The sequence below is a fragment of the Schistocerca piceifrons genome, chromosome 1 (assembly GCF_021461385.2).
Source record: "Schistocerca piceifrons isolate TAMUIC-IGC-003096 chromosome 1, iqSchPice1.1, whole genome shotgun sequence".
Taxonomy (NCBI): Eukaryota; Metazoa; Arthropoda; class Insecta; order Orthoptera; family Acrididae; genus Schistocerca; species Schistocerca piceifrons.
Window position 1 is genome coordinate 655,591,292 of NC_060138.1, and position 18,115 is coordinate 655,609,406.

At 42.3% G+C, this 18,115-nt stretch overlaps 1 protein-coding gene across 1 annotated transcript in view; it reads left to right on the forward strand.

Annotated features, from left to right (window-relative positions):
- The window catches only part of LOC124762954 (facilitated trehalose transporter Tret1-like), a 53,074-nt gene extending 35,199 nt beyond the window's left edge, over positions 1 to 17,875 (forward strand). Inside the window, exons 2-3 of the mRNA XM_047249124.1 lie at positions 14,737 to 15,767; positions 17,534 to 17,875. Of these exons, the coding sequence (XP_047105080.1) occupies positions 14,737 to 15,767; positions 17,534 to 17,875 (1,373 nt within the window). The remainder of the gene's footprint in view (positions 1 to 14,736; positions 15,768 to 17,533) is intronic.
- Positions 17,876 to 18,115: the final 240 nt, after the last annotated feature.

The window sequence follows — 18,115 nt, forward strand, 5'->3', positions numbered from 1 at the left end:
CAAGGAAGATAGAACGTCGACATGATAGCGGACTACTGTTGGATGATAAAAAGAGATGATCCTCAACGAGTCCACAGCCGGAAAAGCAATAAAAGAAGCTTAGACAGAAAGCAAAAGCGTTATTAGAAGGACTTACGAGCTTAAAGAGAAATGGAATATAATGGAAATATAGTTTAGAACATGATTTATAAATTAAGTAAAATTTTATGACGTTGGAAAAAATGTGATAAATTGCTTAAATTTTGTTATTATACTCAAAAATACTGCCTTTCTTGTGAGAAAACGTGACGTGATGGAAAAAAATGGAATGCAGTTTTGAAATCAGCGCTGAAAAGTACATAAAAGTCAGTTATCAAATTTCAAACAACTTAAAAAAATATTTTTTTGCAGACCTGTGTAATTGCTGTTGTTAAAGCGTCGTGGTGTGCCTGACGCAGTGAGAAATGAGGTACTATATCGTGTCTGCAGTCTTAACTTAGGAGAGGCCCCTAAATTTCTCTGCACTCTGGATACGAAAACCGGCTCCAGCGGTATTTACGTTGCAGGCCTCTATGTTGAAACCATTTACCAGACATCCTCTTCCTCGCCCTAAACCTGACTGCAGTTACAACAGTAGTCTGAGCATGGGCGTAATTTCATATTACTCTTTTCTACATCTGAGTAGTTACCTGAGATATTTATTTGATGCATACCTCTGCTTCGTGATGTGTGACGAATTTGCTTGCTAGATCGCGTTTCTTTGCAATTGAACTGGTTCGTCACACGAGGGCAGACCCTCGGAAATTCTTTGTTATTGTGTGATATTTACTTATGCCTTATCCTTTGATAAAGTCTTCATCCAAAGCGTTCCGCCTGTTCAAGGAAATTAAGATTAAATTAATTGTTCGTTAAATGAATATATACTAAGACCCAATTTAACGTGTTACCTTTTGTATAAGTGGGACAGACATTAGGATTGAACTGAATTTCCCAGTTTGATCAGACTGAGTTCTTATTCTCTGCATTTGTAGTAGTAGAATTTTGCTGATGGGTTATCCGCAACTTCATTTCAGCCTTTTAAAAGTATTGAGAAATTTTAAAGAAAATCTGTATTCCGTTATCTGAAGCAAATTGTGAAGATTGCTCTCACTGGGGAACTGCTTTAATGTATGTCATATTTAAAAAATGTGAGTTTTGTTAAGAGTATTCCTTAGGAATAAATGCACAGAATAGCCGAGTCCATCACTCCACACTTTGGAAGTAATTTTTGTTTTCTTCAAATGTCAAATCGCTTAAGTTTACCATGTGGTACAATCATGACTCTTTTTCTTCTTTTTCTTGTGCCTTAGTCTCGCATTGGCGCAGTGTCGGTATGCTTATGAACGGAATTAGCAAATTTTTTTTGTTTTGTTTTTGAGCAACTAGTTTTCTGAGCGATTTGATGCAGCGCGCCACAAATTCCTCTCCTGTGCCAAGCACTGCATCCTAGAGTGGCACTCGCAACTTACATCGTCAATTATTTGCTGGATGTATTCCAATCTCTGTTTCCCTCTACAGTTTTTGCCCTCTACAGCTCCTTATAGTACCATTCCCTCATGTCTTAACAGATGTCCTATCATCATGTCACTTCTCCTTGTCAGTGTTTTCCACATATTCCATTCCTCTCCGATTCTACTCACAACCTCCTCATTACTCACCTTATTAGTCAACCCAATTTTCAACCTTCGTCTACAGCACCACATCTCAAATGTTTCGATTCTCTTCAGTTCTGGTTTTCCCACAGTCCATGTTTCACTACCATACAATACTCCAAAAATGGCATGGTTAATTTTAAACGGTGGCTGGATGCCCTCCCTGTCTGCACCCCTTTACCCCAAGAATGGAATATGTGTCTCCCATTTGTCGTCGTGCACTCTTTCATATGAAAGTGAGCGAAAATGTTCTAAATGTATTCAAATGGTGTAACTGGGGAGTAACTTGTGTACCAGCCCAGTATTAACCTAGTGAGGTGCGGAAAACCACTTAAAAACCATTCCCACGCTGGTCGGTATTCCTTATTGAACATAATGAGAATTACACACGCGAAATAATTGTGTTTTATCTACACTATTTTTACACGTAATCTCCATCTCATTCTATGGCCTTTCTCCAATGCAAAACAAGGGCGTGTATGCCCAGTTGGTATCAATCCTTGTCCTGGTGGCGGAGGCAGTGCTTCACTGTGTGAATCACCTCTTCATCATGCTCAAAATGTCTTCCATGAATGGCCTCCTTTAATGGCCCAAACAAGCGAGTGTGAGTGGGCTAGTTCACGGCTGTAGGGTGGATACAGTACCTCTGTCCAACCCTGTTTTGCGATGTGTTCAACAGTCCTCAACCTTGTGTGGGGCCAAGCGTTATCGTGTTGCGCCAGAACATCTCCTGGGTTGCTGCAGCGTCGCAGTCGCCGGAAGCTCTTCTTGAGTTTTGTTAATGTGTTGACTTATGCTTTTGAATTAATGGTGCCACCTGTTGGCATCACGTCAATGATAATCGCACCTCCACAGTCCCAAAATACAGTGGTCATTATCTTAGCAACGGAAGCAATTGCTTTGAATTTCTTCTTCTGTGGGGAGTGGGAATGGCACTATTCCATCGACTGTCATTTTGTTTCGGGCTCAAAATGGTGAACCTAGGTTTCATCACCTGTAGCAGTCCGGGACAAGGAGGCCTCCCCCTCAGCTTCAAAACGTTGCAAGAAATCAAGACAAATGTTTATTCTGTGTGATTTGTGATCCACCGTTAGACACTACGTGACCCATCTTGCACACACTTTTAAATATCCAAGAGTGCGGTTAATTGCATCCAAACTTCCTTTTCTGATTGACCGATGCAGTGCTAACTGCCGAGTCGCAATGCTAATGACAACATCAGTTCGCTGCAACACGTCAGGCGTGATAGATGTGGATGGTCTACCTGACCGCTGCAAATGCTGAAGCTCCGCCGAACCGCCTTCTGATGACCTCACCCTCCACGCCCAGCGACAAACTGTACTTCTGTCGACAGCAGATGCTCTATAGACTTCACACAAGCGATGGTGAATATTTCACACAGTTTCTTTCTATGCAGTGAGAAATTCGGTACGTTGCTTGTTTTGAAACTGTACTGCAGCTACGTTATCTGTCGGAAGTGACGGAAACTTGGCGCGCTCACTCAGAAGACCCCAGATAATAAAATGGTTCTAATGCCTCTGAGCACTATGGGACTTAACTTCTGAGGTCAGCACTTCCCTAGAACTTAGAACTACTTAAACCTAACTAACCTAAGGACATCACACACATCCATGCCCGAGGCAGGATTCGAACCTGCGACCGTAGCGGTCGCGCGGTTTCAGACTGTAGCGCCTAGAACCGCTCGGCCGCTCAGGTCGGCCCCCAGATAATAAATACATATGCAACTGAATTATGAAAAATACAAGCAAATGTTATTCTAGCTGTAGAAACACTCTTGTCTACAAGATTAAAATCCCATCGTTCGAGTTGGCCGACTCATTTTTTAAGGAATGTTGTTGACAGGAGGGAGACTACGCAAATCGTCGCAGCTGTGCTCCCCATTCACACATGTTAGACTTTTGAAATATCGCCACTGTACAGATCCATCTTCAAGAGAGTAGTTTGCAAACCATTCTCTTCTTAATGCGGCCTGCTTCGAATAATTACTGATGTTAATGTTAATATTTATTACTGTCAATACTTACTGGTGTTAATGAAAAAGCGTCATCACCAACTAAAACCACATCTTATAGCATGCCGAGTGTTCTCGATTGTAATGCATGCAATGTGATATGTAATTTCAGTTCTGCCGACAGTGCTTCATGCATTACAATATCTTTATTCCTTACCGCATAATTAACTTTATTTAGAAGAAACGTTAACAGTTCTGGTGGCATTCTAAGATAATTAAAAGAACTTCTTGGGTCTTCCATTACAAATTATTTCAGCAAGGATGCTGAGCAACCGAGCTGACGTTTTTTCTTCATCCAGTCACGAATCGAAACACGTTTCTTATTTTTTTCTTATGCAGCGATTGCACGCAACAAGCGTTAACTCCATCACAACTTGTGCGACATGCAGCTGCCAAAACTTTCATTTCAGACACGACTCAGGAACCCACAAAACTATGAAACTGAATTATATACTGGTTTCGCAGTGTCTACAGTCAAATATGAAACCATTTGCGTGCAAATTATTCCACACAACGAGAAGCACAACCCTATGTACTCGTGTAAACTAGGCTTAATGGTTCAAATGGCTCTGAGCACTATGGGACTTAACTTCTGAGGTCATCAGTCCCCTAGAACTTAGAACTACTTAAACCTAACTAACCTAAGGACATCACACACAGCCATGCCCGAGGCAGGATTCGAACCTGCGACCGTAGCGGTCGCGCGGTTCCAGTCTGTAGCGCCTAGAACCGCTCGGCCACTCCGGCCGGCAAACTAGGCTTAATGTTTCGCATTCGTAGCACTGTTGTCGGCTGAGAAACAAAATGCAGTGCATTACTTTCTGGACAACCCCCGTACTACGATTTTCCGAAACGTGGGCTTTTGAGGTGGTCTAAACAAGTTGTACAGTTGAGCTAATATTTCCATACTAGTAGAGTTTAACACGTATATTGTAAAATCGTGTTGTGAGAAGAACATCAAGTTACATATACACACGTTTAAAGCAAACGGTAGTTTTCGTAAGAACACTCAAATAAGTAAAGCCACTTGTTATCCACGACAAACGTCACGTTCTACTTATCGGAGGACTTTTATAAAGTGCATACTATTCGAAGAAAAATCGAAGTTGACCGAAACTGGCAACATATAATTATGAATACAGTAACACCATTAAGGCAACTCGACTCATTACTATATGTATGAGAAAATAGTAAATAGTGAAGAATAATACAAGTTTTTTGTTCTTACATTTTTTAAACTTTCGTAGCCATTAACATACAAATAAAGACTCTCTGCTACTTCTTACCGACCCAAAATGACGTCTCGTTCATCGTTACCGACTCATTAACTATGTTTCTTTCTGTCAGCTCTTCCAACAGTTTCGTTTTGCGTCGTGACGGATCAGCTATATCAAGCTCATCATAACTTGACGATAAACCGTTATCAATGGCTGTAAATTGTTACCACCAGCATCTCCATCAAGCGACCATTTTCTGAAAATACGGTGGATACTAAGGGAATACAGACGGAACAATTACTTCTCGAAGTCTCATCGTCTCACCAGCTAGACTCATGTCTTCTTCACGAAAGTGCTGGGAACAAACACATGAATCATTTTTGGGTGACCAGTTTCGCCTGCTAACGGCTTTTACCCAGGCGTGCATTAGATCTTTCCTTTTTCTTTGAATCCTGAAATATCGTAATAATTACGAAATAAGAAACATTAGTAAAATAACTAACGCCAAGGTGACTGAGCCATAGGTTATAAACACATCATTAAGCTACCTCTGTTAATGCCGTATTAACCCAAAAATAAGCCGCCAACGCATAAAAGCGGCACTCCTAAATTTCAAGGAACAAATTTAAAAAAAATTGCACTAAAATAAGCCGCACACTGATTTAGAGGAGAAAAAATACCAAACATTTATTTGTACTTACACGTAAGCCATAGGTATGTATCGAAAACATTTGTTCTAACATTTGATACAAAATGTTCGCAACGTATTTTATGTTATTTAGTCTCATCGCTACCAGTACCCGTACTCACTTCACAATTTTCACTCTCACTCCTATCATTTTCTTCATTGTCTTCCCATTGTACGTCCTCCTCAGTGCCATCAGCGCATTGGATATGCAGCACTTCTTGAACCCCTTCATGATGGCCTCTGACGGTGTGAGGGCCATGATGTAAGAAGCCACTCACACAAAAGTGTGATAGGCGGCTTGTCTGTCTTACCAAATGGTGTAAGGACGTGGTCTTCTTCCAAGAGGCAATCTGAATACAATATTCGCAGGTTGTCCTTGAACGGTTTGCTTGTTGCCACATCTAGTACCCGTAGTTTTGAAGCCATTCCTCCAGGTATTACGACAAGATCTGTCTTTAGGACAACAAGTTTATCTTTTACTTCAGTTGTTAGATGTCTCTTAAAAACACTCAAAACTAACATGGCTCTCTTAGCAAACAATGTGCCAGATCTGCGATTCCAAATAGTGGACAGTCAACCATATATTGCGTTATCATCTAGCGCTAATCTTGGCAGCGAATCACAAATAGCCTAGTACACAGAGGATCCAAAAAGTGGTTCAGCTTACATTAATTCTGGCAAAAGATTTTTTCTAGGATCGTTTGGTATGGTGTGAGTATGCCAAATCTAAGTTTTAGACCTCGAAAGTGGGAAAACTTTTGGTGGGCGAAAAAATTCGAAATTTTCGGACTTTTTCCAGTTTTCCGCTTATAACCCGAAAACAGTCCATATTTTGGAAATAATCACCCTATAGTAAAATAAAGAGGATAAAATCCTGCGTCGGTTAAAAGAAAAAAAATTAAAAAGTGATCCAGTTGTTGATTTTTAGGGTATCCAAAACACAGAAAATTTTTCCAGCTTTGCCAAAAATTGTGTTTTATCTATTTTAAATGTGCTGCAACTTTCCAACAGCAAATTTTATCAATACCGTCCTCCCCCCCCCCCCCCCCCACCCCCAGCCTGCTTAAAAGTTGTATATAGCATCAAGCCATGAGTTCCAATTCTTCCAAAGTGGGCCAATTTTGAAATTTTTTCTCCACATAAAGCAAAACTGAGGAAAGCCTTTATTCACACTATCGGGTTTTCGCTCTTTTTTGATGCCTACAAGTCTGATTTCATTCTGAGTATATAATGTGACTTCTGAATGCATTGGAAACTGGTTTTAAGGAATTTGTGAGAATTTGAAAATCTAATTTTTTGGTAATTTTCGCCTAGTACTACTGGTGTCTTGTTCGCAATATATATTCTAATAATTGAAGAGCTATGTTAGGTCTAAACGCATATTTTCCATGTACCTACTTGTACATCCATTTAAATACATATGAAAAAATTGGGTTTTATTACTAACTTAGGGAGGTTGGTCATCCAGAAAACATTCTGCCTGAAGAAAATCCCACATGACTTATATCTTCATGAATAGGTGACTATGTGCACATCAAAGAAGGGCGCTTGGCGAGCTGTTTCGTAACGTTGAGATAAGGAGGGATTGGGACGAAGAGTTGGATCGCAGAAAGGGAAGAGCAGGTAGCCGGTTCCCTTGTGTGGGCACGTCATTGTGCCTTAAGGGGACCGAATGGTGGTGGTGGTGGTGGTGGTGGTGGTGGTGGTGGTGGTGGGGGAGGGGGGGGATGGCCTACTCCCCTACCTTAGTTTTACCATCAAGCTCTTCAGTTAAGATCTTTCAGCCAATGTGTACGACTACCAAAGTGTTGTGAGAGAAAGTTGTGGGGAGAAGATCAATGTATGGCACGAGGACGACCATCCGCACTATCAATGAGCTGAGATATCATCTTTTTGTGAAGATGTCAACAAAGGTGAAGTTCATCTTACCCCGACTTCTCTAGCACTCGATGCTGCAGACCTGCACAGTTACAGAGCATGCCTCCAAGTTTAGTGGTGGATGGGAAACACGCTAGGTCCACTTGAATGACGTTGGGGATGGGACAGGTTCAGACTCACTCCCATTCCTATAATGAAAGAACCTGCTCCCCAGGAGCTTCTGAAACTGGCGTCCTGCAGCTGCAAAATGGAATGCACCAGTGCATGCACTTGCCGCACATTTTCACAAAGTTGGAAAAATTTGCTGTTCATTGGGTCCCCATAAAAATCAAACTTCAGGATCAATTTTCAATTTCTTCTTTTAATCGACGCAATATTTCACTCTCTTTGTTTTAATATAGGACGGTTATTTCCAAAATATGGAAAAAGTCCGAAAATTTCGAGATTTTTCGACCACCAAAAGTTGTCCCCCCCACTTTCGAGGTCGAAAACTTAGATCTGGCACACTCACACCACACCAAACGACCACAGAAAAAAATCTTTTGCCACAATTAATGTAAGCTGAAAACCCTCTTTATACTGGGCTATAAACCCATAGGAAAGTTTTCTTTGGGCGTGGGTTTTCTCTTCAGAATGACATAAAAGGGTAACTTTCCCACATCGGCTGTAAGAGCTAACACCACAGTAATTCTATTTTCATCATCCTCAGTTCCTCTTCATGAGATACTTTTTGCTCCTATCATGTCTACTCCCGGGTTCGATTCCCGGCGGGGTCAGGGATTTTCTCTGCCTCGTGATGGCTGGGTGTTGTGTGCTGTCCTTAGGTTAGTTAGGTTTAAGTAGTTCTAAGTTCTAGGGGACTGATGACCATAGATGTTAAGTCCCATAGTGCTCAGAGCCATTTTTTTATCATGTCTACTGTCGTACTGCTCGGCAAGTTAAAAATTCTGATGTGTTGTCAGCATTTCCAAATTGATGAAAAGGTTATGAGTGACACTTTCGCAACTGGACGACGTAATGCTGGAGACAGACCAGCTTCTCCTCGAAATCTGGTGACATTCTCTTTGATAGCGTAGTACTTCGTCGGAAAGCAAGGCCATTTTCCGCATCAAGCGACGGCTTCAACCAATACTCGCACGAAACTCTCGTTGTGGCACATTTAAGACTTTTGCTTATTCCAAGGCCTAGAGTTGGATTCTTGCACATAGGAAAGAAACTTAGATTCAGTTTCCGCATACTTGGCTCATTTCGGTCCCCTGAACGATTTTCTCTTTGAAACTGCTTTCTTTCATTTTTGTTCTGAACCAATCGGACGTCACACATTAGATTCGTCCAGTCCATACTTTCTTCAGCCCACTCTGTTGGTTGTGGTTTCGGCACAACGGACAATGGTAAGCTTGAAGCTTGCATCGAAACTACGCCGAATTCCTTGGCTTGATGTTGCTTTTCGCTCTAAATGATCGTTCATATCGTAATAAATCTGGCTTTCTTCCTAGCATCTAACCGAAACTGAATTATAAGCTAAGGAAACAACACTGGTAGACCTACATAATGTTAAAGCCAATAAAACACCAGTAAAAGTTAGAATTGTTGTGTAATAAATACCTTGTCCCCTCTTTCGGCTACAAACGCTAGTTGTACTGTTGCAAATGAACTTAATTTTTGTACAGCAGCTGTGTGTAAAAAGACAACGTAACGGAAATAAGCTGCATCCTAACTTTTAGAGGATGGAATTTATGTAATAAGTGCGGCTTTTTTGGGTCAATAGGGTACTAGATTTGTTAAAACCCTTTAAACATACATAAACTGTTTAAAGTCTGATGGTGCTTCAGGCAAGACAAACTGTAATGTAGTTATTTACATTTACACACAGTACAAATTCAAATATACGCAAGGTGTTCTACTTAAACATGCACTGAAACATATTCCTTTCCTTATATCTCCCGTTTGCGGTACGAAAAATTGCAGCCTAACACGCTGCACATATTGACCTGTATGCCAAAACTTTATCCCTATTTCTTACGACTGTTTTATCAGTACGCAAATAGTTGTTTACACGACCCCTAGAGTCATAATATTACAGCGAGCGCAATGTGCTGACTTCAGTGACACCAGTGATGCTTATACATTATTGCCAGTCTATTAATGCTCAGGGTGCCAATAGTTTTTTAAAAAAAGGGGCAATACACTATTCGAACAGGCTTTGATGGCCAAACGGTACCGATTGACCGCCGTGTCATCCTCAGCCCCTAGGCGTCAGGGGACGCGGATGGACATGTGGTCAACATACCGCCCTCTCAGCCGATGTCAGTTTTCGAGACATGTGCCGCTACTTCTCAGTCAAGTAGCTCCTCAATTGGCCTCACAAGGGCTGCGTGCACCACGCTTGCCAACAGCACTCGGCGGACCCGGATGGTAACCCATCCAAGTGCTAACCTAGCCCAACAGCGCTTCAGTGATCTGACGGGACCCAGTGTTAGCACTACGGAAAGGCCGTTGGCGTCCATAGTTGAAGTTCCAGTTTCAAAGAGCTGTAGAAAGACAACCGCTGCTCAGGATGACGTCAAATCTGAACAGCGTGATACTGACGAAGGGGAAACGTTACGGGGAAAAATAATTATCAATATATGGCACTATAAGCGCCTTAACGTAACTGGGGTCGGCTACAAATGATAAATGAGTCGCTACAGGACGTTCAGGACTCATCTCAAAGAAAAAATTCTGTCCTTCGATAAATGATGCCGGCAATCCGCACCACATTGTGACCTTCGCAGAATAAAGTACTACCGGTTGATGATCGTGCGGGTTTTCCGTTTCCCGTATTATGCAATTGTGCGTATTGGCGTGTCCTTGAATATGGAAATGGGCTTCGTTTGTTCACAGAATGCTCCATGACCATTCATAGGCCACTTCCATGCGAGCAGGAAATTCGAGAGCGATCGTTTGTCTTGCTGGCAGACCAACAGGAAGCAACTACTGAACACGGGTGATTTTGTACGGACGGCAATGCAGGATGTTTCGTAATTTTTAATTCACCTTAGGCTGCAGGCATATCCTACGTTCGAGCAGTTCCCGGTACACTGCATGTTTACACACTACTGCTCGACCCTGTACCAACAACGACGTTGTACTATTGTACATATAAGTACATTTTTTTCCATCTGATTTTTTCGATAAACTAGTGTAATTCATGTTCTGATTTCATTTCTTTTTTGTTTCATGCCATTGTGTTAAGAAAACTGTAAACGAGTTTCAATGTGAATATTAATGTTTATGTAAAATGTCAAGCAATATTGTAATAGAATTGAAATGTAACAAATGTTGAAACTGTTGTAAGATGTTTAAAATTGTAAATGTGCGTCTGGTCCATACGTAGGCAATGTGTTAGGATATGTAGAATGCAAAACCTCGGGTGAATACCCTGTCTGTAAGGGAGCGGTAAAAGGTGGATGGCAGGCGAGCGCGGGAAAATGCGCACGGGCACTGCACGGCACAACGGGCTCAGCAGTAGTAGTTGGAGTTTGGCGTTGGTCTGAGCAACACGTTCTAGATCGAGGAGGCTCTACTGGGAGACATAGCTTCACTGAGCCTCGGGTATGCCGTTCCAAATTCCACACAGCATGGCAAAATTCCATAGGCACTAAATGGAAAAGTATTGCGACGCTAAGAAGAATTAAAGTGCGGATACATCGAGAGCCATAGCTGTGGTTGTATGTGTGCTCTGTGCCTCGCCATCTCGCCGCCCGCCAACCGCCGCATCGATACAAGCAGGTTGAAACTTTTAGTACTGTATTCATATGGACCATAGAGTGAACTGTTCAATAATAACCTAAATTTTACCAGAACTTTCCCCCATTATCCTCACAACTAACCTAGACAGGGTCCTTTCCAAATGTTGTGTAATTCGAGTGTCCCGAAATGAAAAATTAAACTTTGTGTTAATAATAATTACTTGCAGACCTAGCTATGTTAGAATGGTGTTTAAAGAACTGTTTTGTTAATGAACCAGTAAATGAATAACGAAGGACTAACGAAGTTGAAAGATGAATTTAATATTGATATAGTAATGAAGTTTAATTATTTCGAGACAGATATGAAGGTATTTAAATGAGTAGTAAATAAGATAAAAAGAGTAGTAACTCATATACTGGAGATCTTGAACACATAATAATTTCAGTAATCAATTTTTTTAATACAGTGATCATAACAGTTTCAGGACCCCCCCCTCCCCTTTTTATTCATTTGAATTCTGAAGTGTTCTAAATTGGTTTGACCAGTGAAAGTTAAAGTCAATGTAAAAGTAAAAATTTATCAGTGTTTTATCTTTATCAAAATTAACATTTTGTGTGTGGCTCGAAAGTGCTATTTCTAGGGTAACCTATGCCCGATTTTAATCAGATCAATAGACAGTACGAAGTTTTGTAGTATACATTATAGTGTAGTGTTGTGTATTCATGGTTTTTCCATATCAGTATAGAACGTGAAACTATCAGTTCAATAGATTTTCTGGTTCTAAATTTCTGCTATATTATGCAGTGTTACTACTTGTTGTTTTGCATGAATATCTACCAACTTGTACAGGGAAGAAACTCAGTTAATGCCTAATTAGGCTGGCGACCGTATTATTATTAAATTGGTAGTATCTTCGGTGTTGCTTTTGGTCCATCCTGACGTGTACTTACATTTCGGACTTGCTCGACGGATCATTGTTATTACAGAGTGGGTGTAAGTCTGATTTGCCGCCATTCAGGTACACGCGGTCGATATCTATATGAAAATCCTGTCTCATAAGGTGAACCCCGCTCACTTACCATAGTACAGGCTTTAACGAGTATTGTGTGCCCCACGCGCACGTTACAACCCCTCCCGCAGTCCTATGGCCACACCTTGCGACAGACGTCAGATCAACTGCTTTGCTGCCTCTGCCACACTGGAGTTCAAAAGAATGTGTCTTTTCGAATATTGTAATTACTTTCTCCAGACACTTGGCAAACATCAGACGAATACGTTTTTTTATACCCTTCAGTGTCTGGAACTTCTGTAGGGCCATCAGAATAGTCAGTGTTCTTGTGAAATAGCTCGACCACGAGCGCGCAATTTGTAGTGCAGACAGTCACGTTGGAAGTCTCGGGCGCAAAATGAGTAAGAGCCGTGTGCTGCGCGTTCGTTGGTGAGCATAATCTGACACAGCGCTATCTATTGGTCAAATCTAAGTTTCTTTTTTTCCATGAGCGTTCCCTCTGCATCAAAATATGCTGTTCAAATTTGATGTCATTATAAGCAGTAGTTCTCTTTCTACGGCGTTTTGAAAGTGGAACTTTAATTATGGAAACCTTGAAGATCTATGTCAGGAACCAAGATCCTGTGGCAAGAAGTAGAACACTACTGCCACTTCTCCTCATACAAACACCGAACAAATCTTGCTATTTTATTCTCAATGGCTGTTTATTATTTGAAAGATAATTTGATCCCAATTCAGCGAATTAATTTACCCACTTTATTTGTTTATTTATTGTAACTATTTTCGGTCTAAGAGTTTGACCATTAGACACGATGATTTGGACGTGTTAGGTACTGCTGTATAAATATCTAGTGCAGTTCATAACAGGCTCCGTGCCGTGTTGAAAACTAATTCTCAGCGATACAACTTCCAGAAAGTGCGGACGGATAAGTTCTACGAATTTTCTATAAACGTCTCTGTTCAGCTATTAGGTGAATTAAATTACATGGGAACAACAAAATGGTGAAGTTTCTCAGTAATCCACACATATCATGAAAGTGTAAAGTATCAGTGAATGTATGCTCCACATCTCTTCCTAAGCTACTGGTTGGATTTCAACCAAAACTGGATATCACTTACTGTCTGGAAAGAACCACTGTCGGGGTAAGAACTACCTACCTCCCAAAAGAGTAGGAGTGGGGGTGGCGGTGAGGCAGACGCGTAGTTAGCGATGCACAAATAGGCAGACTATATTCATCCAGTATTTGAGAATGAGAGCTGTTAGTGACTTGCAACCACCTACACACATGATTTCGAACTTTACGAGACTTCTACTAGCTGACACGCCCCACAAAATAGTGAATGGAAGAAACGTTTGCGCTTACTACGTTTTTGCTGCGGTTGTAGTAAAACGGCGGCATCAGGCATGAACTTTTACTTCTAACTCAGCTTGCAACAAATTTTGCAGGCAGTATTCACATATACCACTGAATATACTTGCAAAAATAAAGCATTGTGCGATACAGTTCATGAGATATGGTGCCATAAGCACTGAGATGCGTGGAAAACAGCTGTATAATGCACGACATACTGATTTATTACTTCTTCACTACTAAATCTATTCGCAACGGATTTCGTAGACAGTATTCACATGTACCGCTGGATGAACCTAAAAAAAACTATGTTAATGCACGACATATAGTTCACGAGATATGATGTCACAAACATTGACCAGCGTGAAAACGAAACTGCAGAGCGAAATCACTAGAGGTACAAGTGAAATATTTGTACAAACACTTATGAAATATGTTAAACATATGTGAAAAATATGAGAAGTGAGTATGCTGTCGAAGTCCAAAGTAAAAAGCTCCTCCTAAACCCCTGGATCGATTTCAACAAAACTTCGTACACATACTACTTACTATCTGGAAAGAAATATTGTGAGAGCCATAACATATAGAGAGAATGGGCAAGGAGCAGATGGTCAGGCAGAGACGGGAAAGGATGAGTTGGTCATAAATACGGGGGAGAAGAGAGGAGACGGACAGAGAGAGAGGGAGAGGGAAGAAGAGATGAATAGAGTGAGGGAAGGAAGAAATGGACAGAGGGAGAGGCAGGAGGAGATGAACAAAGGGGAGGAGGAGACAGAGGACTTGAGGAGGACAGAGGAGGGAGGATGAGATGGACAGAGGGTGAAGAAGCAGATGGACAAAGGGAGGGGGGGTGCAAATGGGCGGAGAGCGAAGGGAGGAACAGATGGGCAAACAGGGGAAGGAGCAGATGGACGAGGGAGTGGCAGGAGGAGATGGACATAGAGGACGGGAGGAGGAAGTGAACAGAGAGAGAAGGAAGAGGGAGGTGGACTAACAGAAAGTTGGAATAAAGTACATACCTGGGCAACACTGGGTACTCAGTTAGAAACCTCTAAAAACCTTTCAACAGCCTTCTTTTTTACATCGTGTATCCGCGCTTTGAAAACTGTCTCCAATGCTGAAGGGGCACTGACGAATTACATTATCTGTCTGTTGTAGCGACACTGATCTACGCGTCGTACGGGTCGTTCATGGGATGGCCCGCGCCGACTCTGCTCATCCTCGAGTCTGAGGACTCGCCCGTCCTGTTGACGGCCGACGAGGGCTCGTGGCTGGCGTCCATCAACTCGCTCACCATGCTGGTCGGCATATTCGCCGCCGGGTTCACCGTGGACCGCGTGGGCCGGAAGAAGCTGCTGCTGGCCGCCGCCGTGCCCCTCCTCGTCTGGTGGCTGATGGTCGCCTTCGCCGACTCCTTCGGCATGCTGCTTGCCGCGAGGTCAATCGGCAGCCTCAGTGGCGGACTCATCAACACCGTGATGCCAATGTACCTGTCTGAAATTGCCGACGCCGACATACGGGGCACAATCATAACTGTTCACAATGTGCTGACGGATACTGGCAGTTTGTTGATCTACTGCCTCGGCCCTTACCTCTCTATTACAAATGCCGCTGCTATTTGTGCAACCTTACCCGTTATTTTTTTCATCACCTTTGTATGGATGCCCGAATCACCGTACTTCCTTTTAATGCGACGCACGGAACAAGATGCCGTCAATACACTTCAGAAGATAAAGGGAAATCTCAGCCCCGAGGAGCTAAAGGCGGAACTGGACATGATGCATGACAGCATACGGCGGAAGCAAGAAACGAAAGGAAAGCTTAAAGACTTGCTGACCATACCAGTGCATCGTCGGACACTGCTCGTAACATTAGGTTTCATTATACTGCAAATGTCCACCGGCGCTATAGCGCTGTCGACTTACACGAACACGATATACAAAATGAGCGGCAGTGAACTCGATCCGAACTTGTCCTCTATTATGCAGATCTCTGTCCAGCTCTTGTCGAGTGTCGGTGCGTCGTTAGTGATTGACCGGTTCGGTCGGAAGACGCTCGCCATGGTGTCTCTGGTAACCTGCGGCGTCTGCCTCGCTGTTGAGGGCGCCTACTTCTACGTCAACGACGTCCGAGGAGACGTCCCTTCCGCCTTCGCCTGGGTGCCACTCGCTGCCATGATTGGCTTCAATGTAAGAGACGTCTGTTTTTATATAATATTATGCTGCAGCGTATGCACAGTACCATGTCTGACTACAGCTGTTTATTGGAAAAAACATCTGAGGAAAAAGAAGTAAAAGTATCGTATACATAATCAGAATTTTGTCAGCAAGTGACTGATTACACAGTGTGCTCGATTATTTTTTATTCCATTTTCTCAAGCGATAGAGACACGGGAGTAATGTTTCTGGCCCCATTAGTCAATCCAGAAGGTCGTACAGGATACTATTCCTATTACCATCTAAACTTGACCTTAAATGACATCGTAACAGTCTGAAATCACTGTAGAAACACCAGAATACGAATTCGACACCATTGTAGGTAGTTTTTTTTATTAATTTCATATATTACTTCTTTTACACCCCTGTATTCGACCCAGTAACACTATGTGTGTTTTATCCACACTTACTGCCCGCTAGTACGTCACTAGTTTTACACACCTACCCCAAATCATTCAAGGAATATACAATATACAGGATGGTTAGAAAAAGTCTGAAAAGCTTGTAAGGGTGTTGCAGGATAGTTTGTGATGAGAAATAGTTGTTGAGAAAAAATTCGATACGCTGTGCTGTTTCCGAGTTAATTAGTACTGAAGCCAGCCATTCAGGCCGTTGCGCGAGCAGATTCAAGCGGCCGGCTAGGTACAATTAGTGACGGTCGTCCTAAAAGTGCAGATGATAGCGCAAGAGACTGCTCAGCCTTAGGGTCGGATTCAGTCCGTACTAAAGTCCCTTGTCCGATTTTTGTATCGCTCTCTTGTTCGCTTTTAAGAAACCAGACAAAGAACACGTCTGGCGACACCGTTTCTGCCAGGTTGCTTGGATTTGTGCGCGCAACAACCTGACTGGCTAACTTCACTGCTGATTAACTCGAAAACGGCGCAAACTATCGATTTTGCTTCTTAACAATTATTTTTCAGCACAAACTACCCTGCAACACTGTTACAAACTTTTCCGACTGTTTCTGTATATTGCGGTAATAACTTCAAGAGCTCTGTATTTAAATGTATAGCCATTTAGGAATATTTGTAACTTCAAACTAGCATTAAACGTTTAAAAATATTTGGTATTGATCATATTAGAGTAAGAAGGGATCGGTTGGTAGGACATGTTCTGAGGCATCAAGGGATCACCAATTTAATATTGGAGGGCAGCGTGGAGGGTAAAAATCGTAGAGGGAGACCAAGAGATGAATACACTAAGCAGATTCAAAGGGATGTAGGTTGCAGTAGGTACTGGGAGATGAAAAAGCTTGCACAGGATAGAGTAGCATAGAGAGCTGCATCAAACCAGTCTCAGGACTGACCACCACAACAACAACAACATATTAGAGTTCTGTTTCAGAATTCTTAGACTGAAGTATACAACAAAATGTAACTAAACTGCTGGTGTTTGCAGCAAACTTAAGAGAGGAGCGCATACGGTGTTGAAGAAGTCTTATTCTATGTTATCTGAGGTAAAATTCAATTAAATCTTTAACGATCTTGCGTTCATCAGAGATGCGATGAGGGGTAAAAATTCAAGAGTGTCAGCAAAAGGTGAAACAAAGCCTTCGAAGCGCGTCGCGAATTGTTCAGTGACTGATTATGAGCGCATTTCTTCCTTTAATAGAACTCATCATATCATCTAAATGTGGTACGAAACTTGGCGTGGTGTTGGCAGTAACCAAGCATTAGACTTTTACTGATAGGTCGACATACCATTGCACCTTGTTGTAAAAGTTTGTAACTGTGTTGCAGGTCTCCTTCAGTTTCGGCGCAGGTTCAGTCCTCTACCCGATAATAGGCGAGATATACCACGTCTCTGTAAAGGGCGCCGCCACACCCATCAACACGACGGTGATAGCGCTGTACGGCTTCTTCTTGAAGAAGATGTTCCAGGTGGTGTCGGACAGCGTGGGCGCCTACTGGTCCTTCTGGGCCTTCTCCGTGCTGTGTGTGTGCGGCGCTGTGTACACCTACTTCCTGCTGCCCGAGACCAAGGGCAAGACGTTCGCGCAGATCAACCAGGAGATGGACGCTCGATTCGGCGGAAGTAGTCGGCAACTCACTGTTGATCTCGGAAATGAGGAACCTGAGTGAGACGCAGAGATTCTGAACTTACCAGAGAACATCGTCATGTTCCGCTGAAGATCTTAAGATGTCTCCACGACATGCAGCTTTGATCGTCATTCTGTGAATGAAATAACGTAATAATTCATAGAGTAGTGAGAGATCTGAACCACAAAGCGGAAACTAATATTTGCCAAGCATTTTAAAAAAAATATTGCTATGTGTATGTCCATGTTAAGTTCTTATTTTCACTTTTCTGAACACTGTCTT